At 40.5% G+C, this 14,522-nt stretch overlaps 2 protein-coding genes across 6 annotated transcripts; one reads left to right on the top strand and one right to left on the bottom strand.

Moving 5' to 3' along the window:
• The first annotated feature begins 4,226 nt into the window (after window positions 1–4,226).
• Window positions 4,227–6,151, top strand: LOC148853653 (GDSL-like Lipase/Acylhydrolase superfamily protein). Its single transcript, XM_088984322.1, has 2 exons — window positions 4,227–5,060; window positions 5,379–6,151. Exons 1-2 carry the CDS (start codon window positions 4,359–4,361, stop codon window positions 5,886–5,888), a joined length of 1,212 nt encoding a protein of 403 aa, XP_088840448.1. The 5' UTR covers window positions 4,227–4,358; the 3' UTR covers window positions 5,889–6,151.
• LOC148853652 (E3 ubiquitin-protein ligase AIRP2-like) lies at window positions 6,008–13,578 on the bottom strand. Of its 5 annotated transcripts, none has more exons than XR_016112870.1 (6): window positions 13,112–13,458; window positions 12,171–12,333; window positions 11,948–12,014; window positions 11,566–11,797; window positions 11,107–11,428; window positions 6,008–6,225 (listed from the first exon to the last, which is right to left on the bottom strand). XR_016112870.1 is itself a non-coding variant. In XM_088984323.1 (5 exons), the coding sequence occupies exons 1-5, from the start codon at window positions 13,198–13,200 to the stop codon at window positions 11,218–11,220; spliced, it is 762 nt and encodes a 253-aa protein (XP_088840449.1). In that variant the 5' UTR covers window positions 13,201–13,578; the 3' UTR covers window positions 10,974–11,217. The 5 variants fall into 5 exon arrangements, 2 of the variants coding, with proteins under 2 accessions (XP_088840449.1, XP_088840450.1); XR_016112869.1 differs by lacking the exon at window positions 6,008–6,225 and adding an exon at window positions 7,921–8,494; XR_016112871.1 differs by lacking the exon at window positions 6,008–6,225 and adding an exon at window positions 7,921–8,494 and having other exon boundaries at window positions 12,171–12,524; window positions 13,112–13,356.
• Window positions 13,579–14,522: the final 944 nt, after the last annotated feature.

Genomic DNA, 14,522 nt, shown 5'->3' with positions numbered 1-14,522 from the left:
CCACCAGGCAGTTCGGCCCTTTGGTCAGCTCGACACCTAATAGGCAGGTCGGCCCTCTGGTCATCCAGCAAAAGTTCACTTCGGCCTCTGAGTCATCGACCACTTGGAAGCATACCAAATAACGAGGTACTTAACACAAAAAATTGATACATCACCAAAAATTGATTCATCAATTGGCGTCGTCTGTGGGAAACGCTACAAAAAGTCAAGTTCTCATCCTCTTAAAGGCCAAGTCCTCTTCTTCCAGAAAGCTAAGTTCTCACATTTTAGAAACTAAAAGCTCTCACTTTCTAGTTTCCATTTTTTATGAACTCAAAGACTATGTAGGAAATTGATGGCCAACAGACTAAGCAGCTCTACCAACGTTATTTCAACTCGGATAAAGCCTCATCAGTCCTCTTCGTGAGGTACCATCTACAAAGATGAGCTCTTCGTGGCTTCTGCAGGAGTAGGCAGCCAACAGACTACATGGACGCCCCTGCCAATCGAGCCTTCCAACGCTCCCGTGCAAGCTGGTGACCTAAAGTCAGTAGTGCTGCCCCCGTAGGTCGAGCTCCTAGTAGCTTCTTGTAGGAGTGGGTAACCGACGTCACTAAGGAGGCTGATGTAGCGCAGCCGTAGCTCTAAGGTGTCGAGTTGATAAAAGACCTCGGCACCACATAAGACCTAGTCGCCTCTTCGACATGGGCAAAATCAAAGATCAAGGAGAGTGGACTACGAGTCGCTCCCAGATCCTAAGGGCTAAAGTGTCGAACTGGCAAAGACTTCGGCACCACATAAGACCTAGTTGCCTCTTTGGCATGGGCACAATCAAGGGTAAGGAGAGTGGACTACAAGTCGCTCCCAGAGCCTAAGGAATTGAATTGACGCTTATGAGCTCATCGAATTAGTCATTTCAGGCCAAAAGGAGCAATCTACTCCTTTCACTGAGTTACTTTCAGCTCAAGAGTGGGGGGCAAATGATGAGGGCGGATTTGGCCCTCCAATGATATGGTGTCACATGGCACCTCGAAACAAATACGTGACACTTGAAACCACTTAGGCAACAACTTGCCTTAGCCAAATTGATGGTGTCCCACCTGACGACCTAGCCCAGGCGCGAACTGGCGGCTTGGCCCAGTCTCGACATGGCGCTGACTTGGCGGCCTGGCACAAGCGCCGAACTGGCGATTTGGCCCAGGTGCGACTTGGCGGCCTGACCCTAGAGCGACCTGGCGGCCTGGCACATGCACTGAACTGGCGGCCTGGCATAGGCGCCGAATTGGCGGCTTGTGAGACATGCTCATCGACAAATTCAGTATGCATATCCTAACACTCCCACGATCCTTGGAAGTTGGCCCACGTGTCGAATGATCTGGAGGGTGGTCAACGTGCACGGCGGTTACCTCAGGGAATCTCGGACCACTTAGACGACTTCTCAAAAATCTCGGATGCGATGTGTGAAGCCCACGTCAAACAATGCCTATATAAAGGCACCAACCCCAATGGCATGGGGGGGGGGCAAGTAAGCATATTCTAGCTATCATACTTTGTGATTTTTAGCTCGCAATCTACTATGAGAGTATTGACTTAAGCATCAGAGCAACCTCATCGGGTTAGCCACCCGGGGTCCTCTTATATTGATTCCTTGCAGGTCTCTAAAGAACTACGAAGCTCAACAATCGATCCAGCTCGCCACCAGGTAGCTCGACCCTCTGGTCAGCTCGGCAACTAATAGGCAGCTCGGCCCTCTGGTCAGCTTGGCACCTAATAGGCAGCTCGACACTCTGGTCAGCTCGTCACCTCACCTGCCTAGCTCGGCCCAGTCAGCTCGTCACCTAATTTGCGTAGTTCGGCCCAGTCAATTCGGCACCTAACCTGCCCAGCTTGGCCCAGTTAACTCGGCACCTAATCTGCCCCCAGTTCAGCCTGGTCAGCTCGGCATCCAAGTCCTCATCCAGCAAAAGTTCACTTCGGCCTCTGAATCATCGACCACTTGGAAGCAGACCAAATGACGAAATACTTAGCACAAAAAATTGATACATCACCAAAAATTGATTCATTAGGTGGCGAAGTGGCAGACTGGAAGTTGGGTGGATTCGGTTGGTTGGGTCTCTAGCTCCCAAGTTGAACATCAATCCACCCACTAACCAGTAACTACCCAAGCCCATTAAATATAACATGAATAAAAACTTAAAAAAATCGCGGCCCAACCCAATCCACCTACAGATAAGGAAGGGAACCCAATGGGAACGCATCACTCCATCCATCTAAATACGACCCAGACATCCACTCGATAGGTAGATGGGTTATAACTTATAAGTGAGTGAATTGGGTCAGAAATTGCAATCGAGATTAGAATGCAGTGCCCCTCGCCTAAAGCTTGTTGTATTTTACTTTTAATAAATAAGATGCTCCATCGTTGAATCGATGGAAGAATACTTAACTATAGGTAAAATATATTAAATTTCATAAATAGGTCGTTTGGATATGCAAGATTTTATTATAGAAAGACGGCAACCCTGCTCAGATTCTAGGCCTGAGCACTAAAACATTTTCAGATTAACGTCGACGATCTTAAACAGATCTGACGAGCATATCATCGAGGGTGGGCTTCATATAAACTATGCTTCTATCTAACTCATTCTGATTTTCTGCATGCACTTCACTAAAGCAATGGTGATGAATTCTAATTTTTTTTTCTTTTTTCTTTTATCTTTTGTAAATATTTACTTTTTATCATTCAGATTTGGGTTTGCTTAGTAGAGAGATATAGCCTGAGCTGTGGAAATTGCATTCAAGTGATATTTATTTACTGACTTTGTGGGTGGTGGGGCGTGGAGGCTCTATAGTCTATATTAATTTCTTATCACTTTGTTTAATAGCCCATATGTTTCAATGTTGTATACCAACGAATCAGGTTAATTTAGTGATGGCTTATTTCAACCAGCAACCGACCCGAAATCCATTTAAGACTGCCCTGATCCTGACAAATGGGGTCACTTCATTAGCCATCCGAACCCCCAAAAAAAAAGGTCCAGGTGGTTGGACCTGGCTGTACAAAGTCTTCATGTGTTGGTCCACCCACCAAGTGAGCTGGCCCATTAAGGTTCCTATCTACAAAATTTTAACCTTTCAGGCCCTCAAACAGAACATTGTCTAAAAATGTATAGGCTGTAGACTTTACCAAAGAATATTCTTCTCTTTTCCCCGACTGAAAGAAAGTAACAGGAATAGAACTCCATACCTGCTCCTTGGCTGTCCTGTAGAGCCATAAGAATTGCATTCAGCTCTGCTTCCACTGCCAGACCACATGACCTAAATCTACGACCTGCAGCACCCAACAAATGGTGGTCATTCATTAATACCAAATAAAGCACGTAATTCCTGAAATCCCCATATTAATTATTATTAACTACTGAGAAAATTGCTTCCTTCCTTGAGGCTAGCTAAGAACATTATTAACAGAAGAGGTGGTGGCCAGGGAATAGTCATCATTTCCCCTCTTCACCAAGAGAGAAATTACCGATGATCCATCTGGTCTGTTCAAAAATGCAATCAGTAGAAAGTAGAAACCCTCTTATTTTGAAAAAGGAATTATATCATTTCTAGCCACTGCAACAGTGCAGCCCACTGAGATCATTAAGGTCAAGGAGATCCAAACCAACCACCAAACAGACATTTAAAGAATCAACATACGGGGAGTAAAGGAAAATAAATTCAGAACTTCGCATGAAACACTTATTTATGCCGCGATCATGATCTCAGTAAATGTTCTTTCCTTATATGTGGGGTCTCGAATTTCCTCATTTCACTTTTTTTAGGATGAGGAAGCAAAAGTTTTTTCCTCTCCAGAGTCATCCCCATCAATTGTATGTAGCTGTACTCTGTAACAGTGGACTCTGAAGAGAGGAGAGAGTGGCAATGATAATAAATGAGTAAAAGAGATCTGGCCCTCCAGTCTCCACAAGCCAAACCAGTGCATTAACGTCGAATTTAAAACTCTCACCTCCCTCCTCCACCTCTGTAACTCTCATGGCTTTTACGTTCTATCTATCAGTACAATCAAACTAACCCAGGTCCAAGGATAGACGTCTGTTCTGCTCCGCGGGAGGGCGTCACCAAACCAACCATCAATTGCAGGATTTAAATCTCTCGCCTCCCATCTAATTGCAAGATTTCTGGTTCCACGGAAATATATCCAGATCGACAACGTTACTGAATGCTCTTCCGTATAGGTTCTTAATGAACTGACATCCCCACAAAGGCGTCGTTGATGACCAAAAAGAAAAGGACACACGTCTGTGATCATCTATGTGAAAGCTCTGTTTTCATGCATATATAATAATATAGCAAGAACCTCCACAATTCATAAGCCCATGAACATCAAAACACAAACAATGGCCTCCTGCTCCTGCTCTACTCTTCTGTCTCTGTCTTGCCTGCAGGCGACCCTCACCACCGTCGCCATCTTCCTCGTCTCACTTGTTTCTGATTTTTCTTTATCAACTTCTAGTACTCTCACAACAGGAAATGGTTTCAGAAAAATCTATGCCTTTGGTGACTCGTATACCGATACTGGAAACACACACTCGTCTACTGGCCCAACCAATTTCGAGTATGTGTCCAGCCCTCCCTATGGCACCACCTTCTTTCATCAACCCACAAACCGCTACTCTGATGGCCGTCTCGTCATTGACTTCGTAGCGGAAGCATTCTCTCTACCCTACTTACCACCCTACCTCAACCAGAACGCTGATACATCTCATGGCGTCAATTTCGCAGTTGCTGGGTCTACCGCGATTGACCATGATTTCTTTGTTATAAACAACCTCACTCTTGATAGCACCCCTCAGTCTCTCCACACCCAGCTCACTTGGTTCAACAAGTTCTTGGAAGACAACGGATGTGGAGGGACAACAACATTGTCATCATCAGCTGAGTGCAGAAGAGCGTTGGATGATGCTCTGTTTTGGGTGGGCGAGATCGGAGTGAACGACTACGCTTACCTCGTTGGATCCACAGTGTCACCAACAACGATTCAAGATCTAGCTATCAACAGCATTACTGGATTTTTACAGGTTCGCTGGCGTAAACTTCTTCCTTTCTGATCAACTCATCATGTCGTTGTTTTTAAACTGGCTTCAGTCTGAAGCTCCAGAACTACTCATTAAATTTTAACATTTTTTCGATCCAATGTTTAATAATAAATTGAACATAGTGGTGTTCATGGTTCATGGGCAAAAGCTTCTGAACCCACTAAACTATTCAGATCGAGTAGAGTTGGTGAAATTTATGATTTATCCAGCGGCCCAAAGACCAAAGCACTTAAATCTGTCTGATCCGAATACTACTCTGTCTGAGCTGCTTAATGAATAGATTGGCTGGCTGGTTGGCAGGAATTGCTGAAGAGGGGGGCAAAGTACGTGGTGGTTCAGGGTCTACCCATGACGGGCTGCCTATCAATGGCCATGGAATTCTCTCTCCTTACCGACAGAGACGATGTTGGGTGCGTGGGGAGTATAAACATGCTGAGCTCCATGCACAACTTCGCCCTCCAAGACAAGCTGCAAGGTCTCAGGAGGCAGTACCCAGACGCCATCATCGCCTATGCAGATTATTTCAGTGCCTACCATGCGATTATCAAGAACCATCACAAGTATGGATTCCAGGAGCCATTCAAGACCTGCTGTGGTTCTGGCGGAGACCCCTACAACTTCGTTCCATTTGCTACGTGTGGCTCACCAGCTGCATCGGCAGCTTGTTCAAACCCTGCCCAGTTCATCAACTGGGACGGTGTCCACCTCACGGAAGCCATGTACAAGGCCACTGCTGACTTATTCCTCCATCGTAGCTACAGTCATCCTCCATTTAGTGTGTTGATGAGTCGCAGAACTCATCGCAATTGACCTTAGTTTTATCTTAGTTGGTTCTTGGTAGTATCAGCGTTCCTAGCAAAAGCTGTTTGGGTTGCCCTGTTCATCACTAAATCATCTTCATGATTTTTTTTTTTTTTTTTTTTTTTTGGGGGGGGGGGGGGGGGGGCGGGGTACAAAAATCATCTTCATGATCGTGTCACTTGTTCTCTGCAGCTTCATGGTAGTTAGCTTTGTAGTTTGCCCATTAACAGAAGGAACATTAGATAATAACATATACATACGTATTTGATGTCTTCTTCAGCCCATCTCCCATTTCACGTTTTCTAGTGTTTGCTGTTTTGACTCCGTTTGTTTGCGGTGAAAATTTCTGGTAAATCATAAATTCATGCGAGTCAAAAGTGGATCCAGTGCAAATTCTGGTTTTTGTTTGTTAGAAGTAAAATTGAAAGTAAAATAACCACTTTATATAAGAAATAACCAAGGTAGGAGAAAGGTGGTGCAAATTTTACACCTATAAACCAATAAGTACAAATGAGATAAAAAAAAAAAAGGTGCAAGTTTTGCATCAGGCAGAAGTGCAAATCTTAATTATAAACCAAATTGATGCAAAACTGAACCACGTGCAAATTTCTGTGAAACCCATCTGAACTCAATTAAATATGCTCTTCAGGCCTGATTTGATGTTCCAACTGCTATGTTTTTTTTCCCGACTTAAAAAAACAAAATTAGTCATCTAAAGTCTAAATTGCTTACTGGAGATGATAACATGTCACTAATGCTAATAACTTATACAGATTGGTCTTCGCAGATTCCATATTGCTGTGTGTAGCCGAAAGACGTGTCAAATTTGAACGGTATGAAGCATTTCATTGATGAACTGTGAGTATATGAACAGTATGTTGGACACCAAACATAAAAAATGAGTCCATCACAGAACTGTTCAAGCACATTACTATACAAGCTTCTATGGCAATGAGGATTCTAACCATGTATCACGTCATTTTAAGCTTCAGTTTGAAGGCTTAGCTTTGTAAGTATTACTTGCATCTGCAGCAAATATTCTCACTTACTATCAGATGCATCCCCAAGGTCATGTAAGAAAGGCGACAGCTGAAAAGCAGTTAAGAACAAAGATGGATTGCAGCCTCGACAAACTTGCACCGTTAGATACAAGCTTCCAACGTAATTATTTCTAGATAACCTGCTTAGACCCAAGAGTCGAATCCCAACTGGTGCAAAGCTAAAGACACTGTCAGTGAGGGGCCAGACTGGAATTATCCACGCCAAGTGATTGAACATCAAGTTACATTTGTATCTGGACTACAGATTAAATAGGCAGTTAGATAAGTCCAAGTGTCCAAGCAAGATGTAGCTCCATGTCAGAAAAGCCTTTTTTGATGTATCTGGTAACACCTACCTAATTGCCTTGTAAAATTGGGAATTTGCTAAATTTTATATGTCATGGGCTCATGGCTGCAGTTCAGAGATGGTATCTTGTTTTATCCAAATTTAGATGTGAAAAACACGCATGATTCATTCCAATAGCTCCATATTGGTTGCTAAATTGGGTGATGCTTGAATAACGCAAAAAATAAGGGGCCATTGCTTGGTTCAATGGTAAAATCTCAAGCTAAGACATGTTGAAGTCCGAGAACGGCCACTATATGTCAAAAAAAAAATGCCAAAGGTTAGTTTTGCATCCAGTTTACCCCAGATATAGCACGTCTTCTTAAATAATGCAAAAGAAAAAGAAATAGGGCAATGATATGACCCTTTTTCTTTTCATATGTAACTTATCTTCTCCCCTTCTATGCGTTCCTGTTACTAGTACAATCAAAGGCCTTTCTTTTACCCTTCTCTGAGAGTCCATCAGAAATAAATGTCCACAAAGATGAAAATTGGAAATATGGTAGCTTTGTGAACCATCGTTAAAAAACGGCAACTGGGCTACTGGTTTAGAATTTCAAACTGAGCTCTGACCAACCATTAGTATATGTAATATTTCCCATATAAGATGTAGCAAAAGAACAAGAAGATAAAGAATTAGTGATTGCAAAAGAAATTCTACAAATATGAAAAGCATAACTTTGGCATTTATCTAACAGATCAGTACATCAAATAACATGAAACAAAATCCCTGTTACATCAAATATCCCAGACTGACAAAACAGCAAAAAGTTATGAAGTTCTGAATAATTTATGGCTGAAGGAAGACATGTTATTCCGTTACAGGATACATGCTAAATAGCACTTGCATTGCCTTGTCTTTACAGGAAATGATATGTTGTGTACACAGGAGCATTTAAAAAGGGGGAAAACACAAGCATTGTATCATGGTTTCCCATCAGAACATGTTGCCTATGCACAACAGCACAAAGCAACCACATAAGAGCAAAGTGAGTGCATTCTTCAAAAAGCCCGAGCAACCCTTGTCAAAGCATCTATAAACCATACTATTACCTAGATAGCACTTGATGGTGCGCTGGCAACAATTCTTTGTGGTGAGAACTAGTAGTGAAATTTAATATTGCCAGAGAGCAACTAGTAATCCAACCAATTACTATTGTTTCCTCCAACATGTTTCAACTGTTCATTCACTCAATAGGAATATGGCATCTATGATTCCTCAACCGTTGCTGGCAAAGAGTAAAAGAATTGTGAATGCTCAAAAGTCGCATCCAGCTTTTATGTATAAATTTGCTTTCTTTTATACTCATTGGTAGTGACACCAAGTTCCATTTGCAATAATGTAGCAAGTAAATTTCCATCACCCAAGCCTAGATAAGCTGGCTTGGGGAATTTCTATAATTCATTGAACATTTCTTCATATTCCTTTATGGCTGCTTTTTAAGGAGAAGTGCAATGTGCAAGTAAGAAATAAAAAGAAGGCGAAAAAATAAGTATAAAACACCAGCATGGGGAGAAAGTCAACATATCACATTATCGTACTATAGATCAATTTTCTCTTTCCTATTTGAAATGAAGGAATATAGCTGCATCAGTTAACAATGGTCAAAACAATTCGGACTCAAACCTCAATGAAGACACCCAATAAACCAAATAATAACTATTTCTATATTTCAAGAAACCATACTCAATGGTGCCCAAAGACCTCAAAAGTTTCCCCAGAAGTTTCCTACCCTTATTCTCGTGACAATACCCCTCTATTGGGTGGATGTCCAAACTCTGAACTGTTAAGAAAAATCTCAGAAAAAGTATTTCTAGTCCAATTATAATCTCCACCTCCAAAAGCTTCAACAATTTTCTTTTTATCAGGACCAAAGTGTTTTACTAGAATAAAACACTCAAGTGTACAGACCTTATGAGAGGAAAAACTGAGTACAGAAACCAAACATAGTTATGGACATGCTAACAATTTATAGATTTTCAAGTTTGGTTACCCAGTAAACCCCATCTGGCCATCTCCCATTACAAAGAGTCCCTATCAACCCCTCTCCTGGCTAGAGCATCTGCTAATTAGTTAGATGATTTAGGAATCCTGCTGGATGATATGTTCATGCAATCAGCCAGCAACCTTTCCTCTCTAAAATAGTGTTGCATTACCCAAGGACTGCTATCAGATGCTGTTCTCGCCCAACATATTGCCACTTATGAGTCTCCTTCTACATCATGTTTGGGGAATAGCCAATTCTAAGTCTATGCAACAAGGATAGTGTTTCTTCCTTTATTGCTTCTGCCTCTCCAAGAAGGCCAGAAAATGCTTTAACCACCTCTCCTTTGTTCCTGAAAAGTTGTCCTGAAGCTTCAATATTGATGTTGCATGTTGCTTGCAGTGAGAAGGATAATTTAGTCAGACATTAGCTCAGCAAAGGTGTTCTAGTTCTTTGTTCCATTTCTTGGAACTTAAGAAGGAATTAATAATTATATCAATGTATTTGTCAATTTACTTGGTCTTACATTATTTGGCTGTATTTTTATATTCTTTGTTGGTGAATCTTGAGAGCACTGTGTCACCTCATTAGTAAATTGAGCATAGGATACATATTCTACTATTGACCTTCAAACAGCAGTAAGAAGACCTGATACAACTTGAGGGTTAAAGAGGCAGGAGAGGCATTGTATCACCTCACGAGTAATTTGAGCATAAGATGCATATTCTGCCATCAACCTTCAAAGAGCAGTAAAAGGACCCCTTGTAACTTGAGACTCCAAAGGAGAGGTTGGAGGAGACTAAAACACTTGTGGGTTGATGTACTGAGGAAACATTTCCTCATGTACCTTTCTTATTTCAAATAAAGTTAACCTTTTATCAAAAAGAATGTACTGAGGAAACATCTGAGGACCCATACGTTAACTGAGACAAGAACTTGATGGAATAGAATGGCAAAACAGGATTAACTGCTCCTAACCCCAAGTAGTTGAGAAAGGATTTATTCAGTTCAATTGTATACTTCTATATAGCTGCAGAAGCCTGTTTTCTCATGTCTGCATGAAAACCAATTCCAAAGAGTTTGAGGATCTAAGGAAAGACTACACACCAAAGATATGTTTATAGATTGTATGTGTAGACAGATAAAAGTATGGGAACATGTCTATGATGTCTATATAGTTGGGACAAGGCTTAAATGATGACGACAAGGATAATATAGGCATATCAATACATACACACATATATAGCAAATTAACATATCCCAGCACATGAAAGAAAAAAGTAATTAACTTTTGTTTTCTTTTGAAGTAGCAAGATGAGAAGGGAAAAAACTGTATACCACTTCAGATGAAGCATCTTATCACATGTCAGCCTAGGCTTAGATTATGATGATGACAAGGATAATATAGGCATATCGATACATATACACACATATAGCAAATTACCATATCCCAGCACATGAAAGCGAAATGTAAATTACCACTTCAGATGAAGCATCTTATCACATGTCAGCCTAGTTTAGACAGGCCATACATGTGTTGCACTTCCACCAGTACCATTCTCATAAATGGTCATTCCAGAAAGTTAAAAGAAAGCAGGTTTTGAGTTATAAATCACTATGCTACAGGTGAGCTTCACATAGAATATACAATGGGGCATCACAGCCTTCGATACCTCTAAGTACTTTGCATACAAATTCAAGTAAGAAGAACAAACAAGCTGAATTTAAGCTTCATAAGATACTTGATATTCATTTACTTTTATTTGAACCCCTTAAATGAGGCTTTGTACTATTCTAAACAAGTATAAAGTTGCTTGGGAAAATTCCATGTAAGAAACTAAGAGATTTTCCCTCACCAGACTCTTCACATTGTAAGGTCGGCTTTTCATTTTCTGTACATCATTCTTCCCAAATTCTTCCGATCAGATCAAGAGTTCCTGTACATTGCACTTATAATCTCCTTTTGATCAGATTAAGTACTCATAATGCACTAAGAAAAGGGTGTCTGGGATATCTTTTGGCAGCTTATTGATATAGAGGTAGAAGCGTAACAGATCCTCTTTGGCTACAGTCTCTGCGTCAGCGACATCACCACTACTTGTTAGCACCCACAAGTCTCCTGATTTAACTCTCTTTATGCTACCCCGGCAAAAAGGGCAGGATTCCGATCTTGTATTCCTGTGAATTTTTACAAAAAACAAAAGCGTCAACAAAGTTTTACTCCTTAATTTCAATATCTTAATAAACCATTTGAGATGGAATTTTTTTAATGGATCACTTGAAATAGAAAATTGAAAGAGGGATATTATACTTACCAGTCATGGTAGCAGTTAATACACATTGCATGGCAACAACTAGGCAGGAGCACCTTGGTACATGGTTCCATGCAAATCCCACATTCATCTTCTCTTTCCAAGTCCACATCGGAGAGCTTCTTCCTCTCATCCAAATTCCTTCCAATCACCTCCATCCTACGGCTCTTTTCTTGAGTTATGCCTAACTCCACTGATTTACCATGGAGTTGTTGGAGAGATGGCAATATAACGGCTGCAAATGGATTTTAGTTAGGCATGAAAAAGTAATAACAAATTTCAGTTATCTTCTTTGAAAAGAGGGGAAAAAAAAAGATAAATAAAGGGCAGCTAAGTAGAATTATTAAGACATCAGAAAAAGAAAACATGTGGGCGGTTTACAGACCATAAAATTCCCTAATTGTTGCCTTCCTTCCGTATGAAGCAATTTTGGGTCGTCCATCCGCATAAACCTGTTTAATCATTATAAAAACACAAAACATGAATAACTTAACTTGCGGGGGAAAAACATGAACAACTTAACTTTATGAACTATTGTTTTAACATTCCATGGAAAAGAAAAGGAAAGAAATCAACCTTGTATACAAGTATATGGAAAAGAAACCAACCTTGTATACAAGTATATGAAAAAGGTTTAGATATCTTGGGAGTAAACAGGTACAGGAACAATCCATCCATTGAAGCAAAAGCAGAATAAGGGGCGTCAAGTGACTGTAAGCCAATTTCAATTGAAGACATGCACCACCCTTGGCTCTCGGAATTGAAGCTGCCCTGCAAACACAGAACCCGTTCATACAAGTCAATTTGGCTGGAGTTGGCCACAACTATCTTTATCGTCACAATTTGATGGAACGAAACATCCAAGAATATACTTCGTGAAGGAATTTCGGATTTTTTTTTTCAATCTATGCTTGCTGGAATCAGTGGGTATTTCCTTTACGCAAGCGCCAACAGCTCATCAGCTGCAGAAAATAAAATGTCACACCCCCACCGAAGAAGATGCATCGAAAATGGAAGAGCAGACAAACTCACAATACATGCACGCCTAAATTCCAAGATGGGTATTTCCTTTGAAGATAACAAATTAACATAACGCAAAAAAAAAAAAAAAGCGGGAGTCCATCCAAGATGAAGTTCTTCAATCATCAGGGTCTCTAATTATCCAAAAAAAAAAAAAAAAAAAAGAATCTAGAAGCCCCCGGATATATGAGTAAGATGAAAGAACGCAGACCTACACATAGACCCAAAAAAACCTTAGAGCACGAAGAATCCCTAATTGGTGCCAATTTATTTTTCCCCTGAACTGTGGCAAGTACATAACATCAAAAAACAGACATTACAGACCAAAAACCCATCGAACTCCATGTTGCTATATCTCTTGCCTTCTTTTTCGGTCATGAATTACCGAAGCACAGAATTGCCCTCAAAAGCATAGATAAAGGAAATAATAGATACGCTTGGAGGATACAGATTGAAAAGAAATAAACGAAAGGAAAGAAAGACAGAAACAGAGTAAGCAGCAAGAGAAAGAAAAGCGATTAAAACTCACAAAGCGTTGGCATGTTGTATATCAGCCTCTAGAACTTTTAGGGACTCTTTGTATGAAGACTTGGCAAGCTGGTTATACAAGAACTCCATCTAGTTTTATTACTGGGTTTCTTTCTTTGAGCAAGAACCCAATAAGAACATACGATAGAGAGGCCAGAGAAAGAGAGAATCGGCAAAATAGAAAGCTCAGCTGCTCAGGTTGGATTGGACTTTATATGCTTGACATGCCCTCTGAAATACGACGTCGATGTATTATGAATATAAAACGAGCGTTGAAAGCGAAGAATGGAAAAAGATTGATCTTTGCTATGTGGGTGGTGGGAGCCACTGTTTCACAACCTAATCCCCACCAAAGACAGCTCCAGAAATTTGATAAAATCATAAAACACAGAGATGGCTTTTGGGTTTTTTTGAGAAAGCGTTCGGGGGGGTTGTTGAGTGTTAAACCTTCTTTTCTTTAATTATATCTTTGTCTTGGGCAGGCGGCTATAGCTTATAAGAATTAAGAACTTGTTGTGAAGGGGATCACTTTTTTTTTTTCTCATTTTTTTTGTATTTTTTATTCTCTTGTTATTATTAATGGATATAGATTATGGATGGATAGAGTTAAAGGGCGGTTGTGCTTGTTGGGGTGCCAGCCTTTTTATTAAGTTACATGTATATTCATTATTTTTATTAAATGAAATATTATTGTGTCATGATTTTTATGATATATAATCGGCCCACGTTGTCGTTGATTCCTTACCGTACAATCAACAAGTCCCCGTGAAAAGATTTGGTAGAACCAAAGCTGGTTTGAATTGTCAAACCAGCCACATTTCATCGTCCACATTGTTTAGAATAAATGTGAGTTTTACAAATATTATTCCCATAAATTATTCCTTCTTCTATGGTCAAAATTGAAAGATGCTTGTGGACCAGGAGTCCAGGAGTGAGCGGAGACAGTCTTGGGCACGTCCAAGTAAATTCTACCTAAGGCCAATATCAAAGAAATTAGAACAAACCCAAGTTCGGCCCTTAACGGCCGGCCTATAATGGGCCAAGAGTAACTGACTATAAACTATTAGGTGTCCTTTGTCAAGTCTTTGTTAGGAATATCTTCCAACAGTTTAAATGACCAAAAGATATAGGTACCGATCTGATAGCCGGTGAGCTTTTATATAAAGTATGGTTTTCAAAACCGGACTGGATCAAATCGTCGGATCGGAAAAACCAAAACCGGTCAGGTGAATGATCCCTTTTTTGCTAAAATCGGATTTTGGCCAAAAAAAACATTTGATTTGGTCAGCAAACCTCTGACCCGGGCAATTAAACTGTTTGAACCATTCAACAGTTTTGACCTTTTTTTTTAATTTTTTGCCAGAACGGGTCGATCGTCTGATTTGAATGGTCAAACCATTCAACCCAAAAAC

This window comes from Nelumbo lutea, chromosome 4, assembly GCF_056320005.1.
Source record: "Nelumbo lutea isolate HS-2025 chromosome 4, American lotus-T2T, whole genome shotgun sequence".
NCBI classification, from domain to species: Eukaryota; Viridiplantae; Streptophyta; class Magnoliopsida; order Proteales; family Nelumbonaceae; genus Nelumbo; species Nelumbo lutea.
The sequence above is the reverse complement of the archived record's forward strand: the minus strand, read 5'-3'. Positions and strand labels throughout refer to the sequence as shown.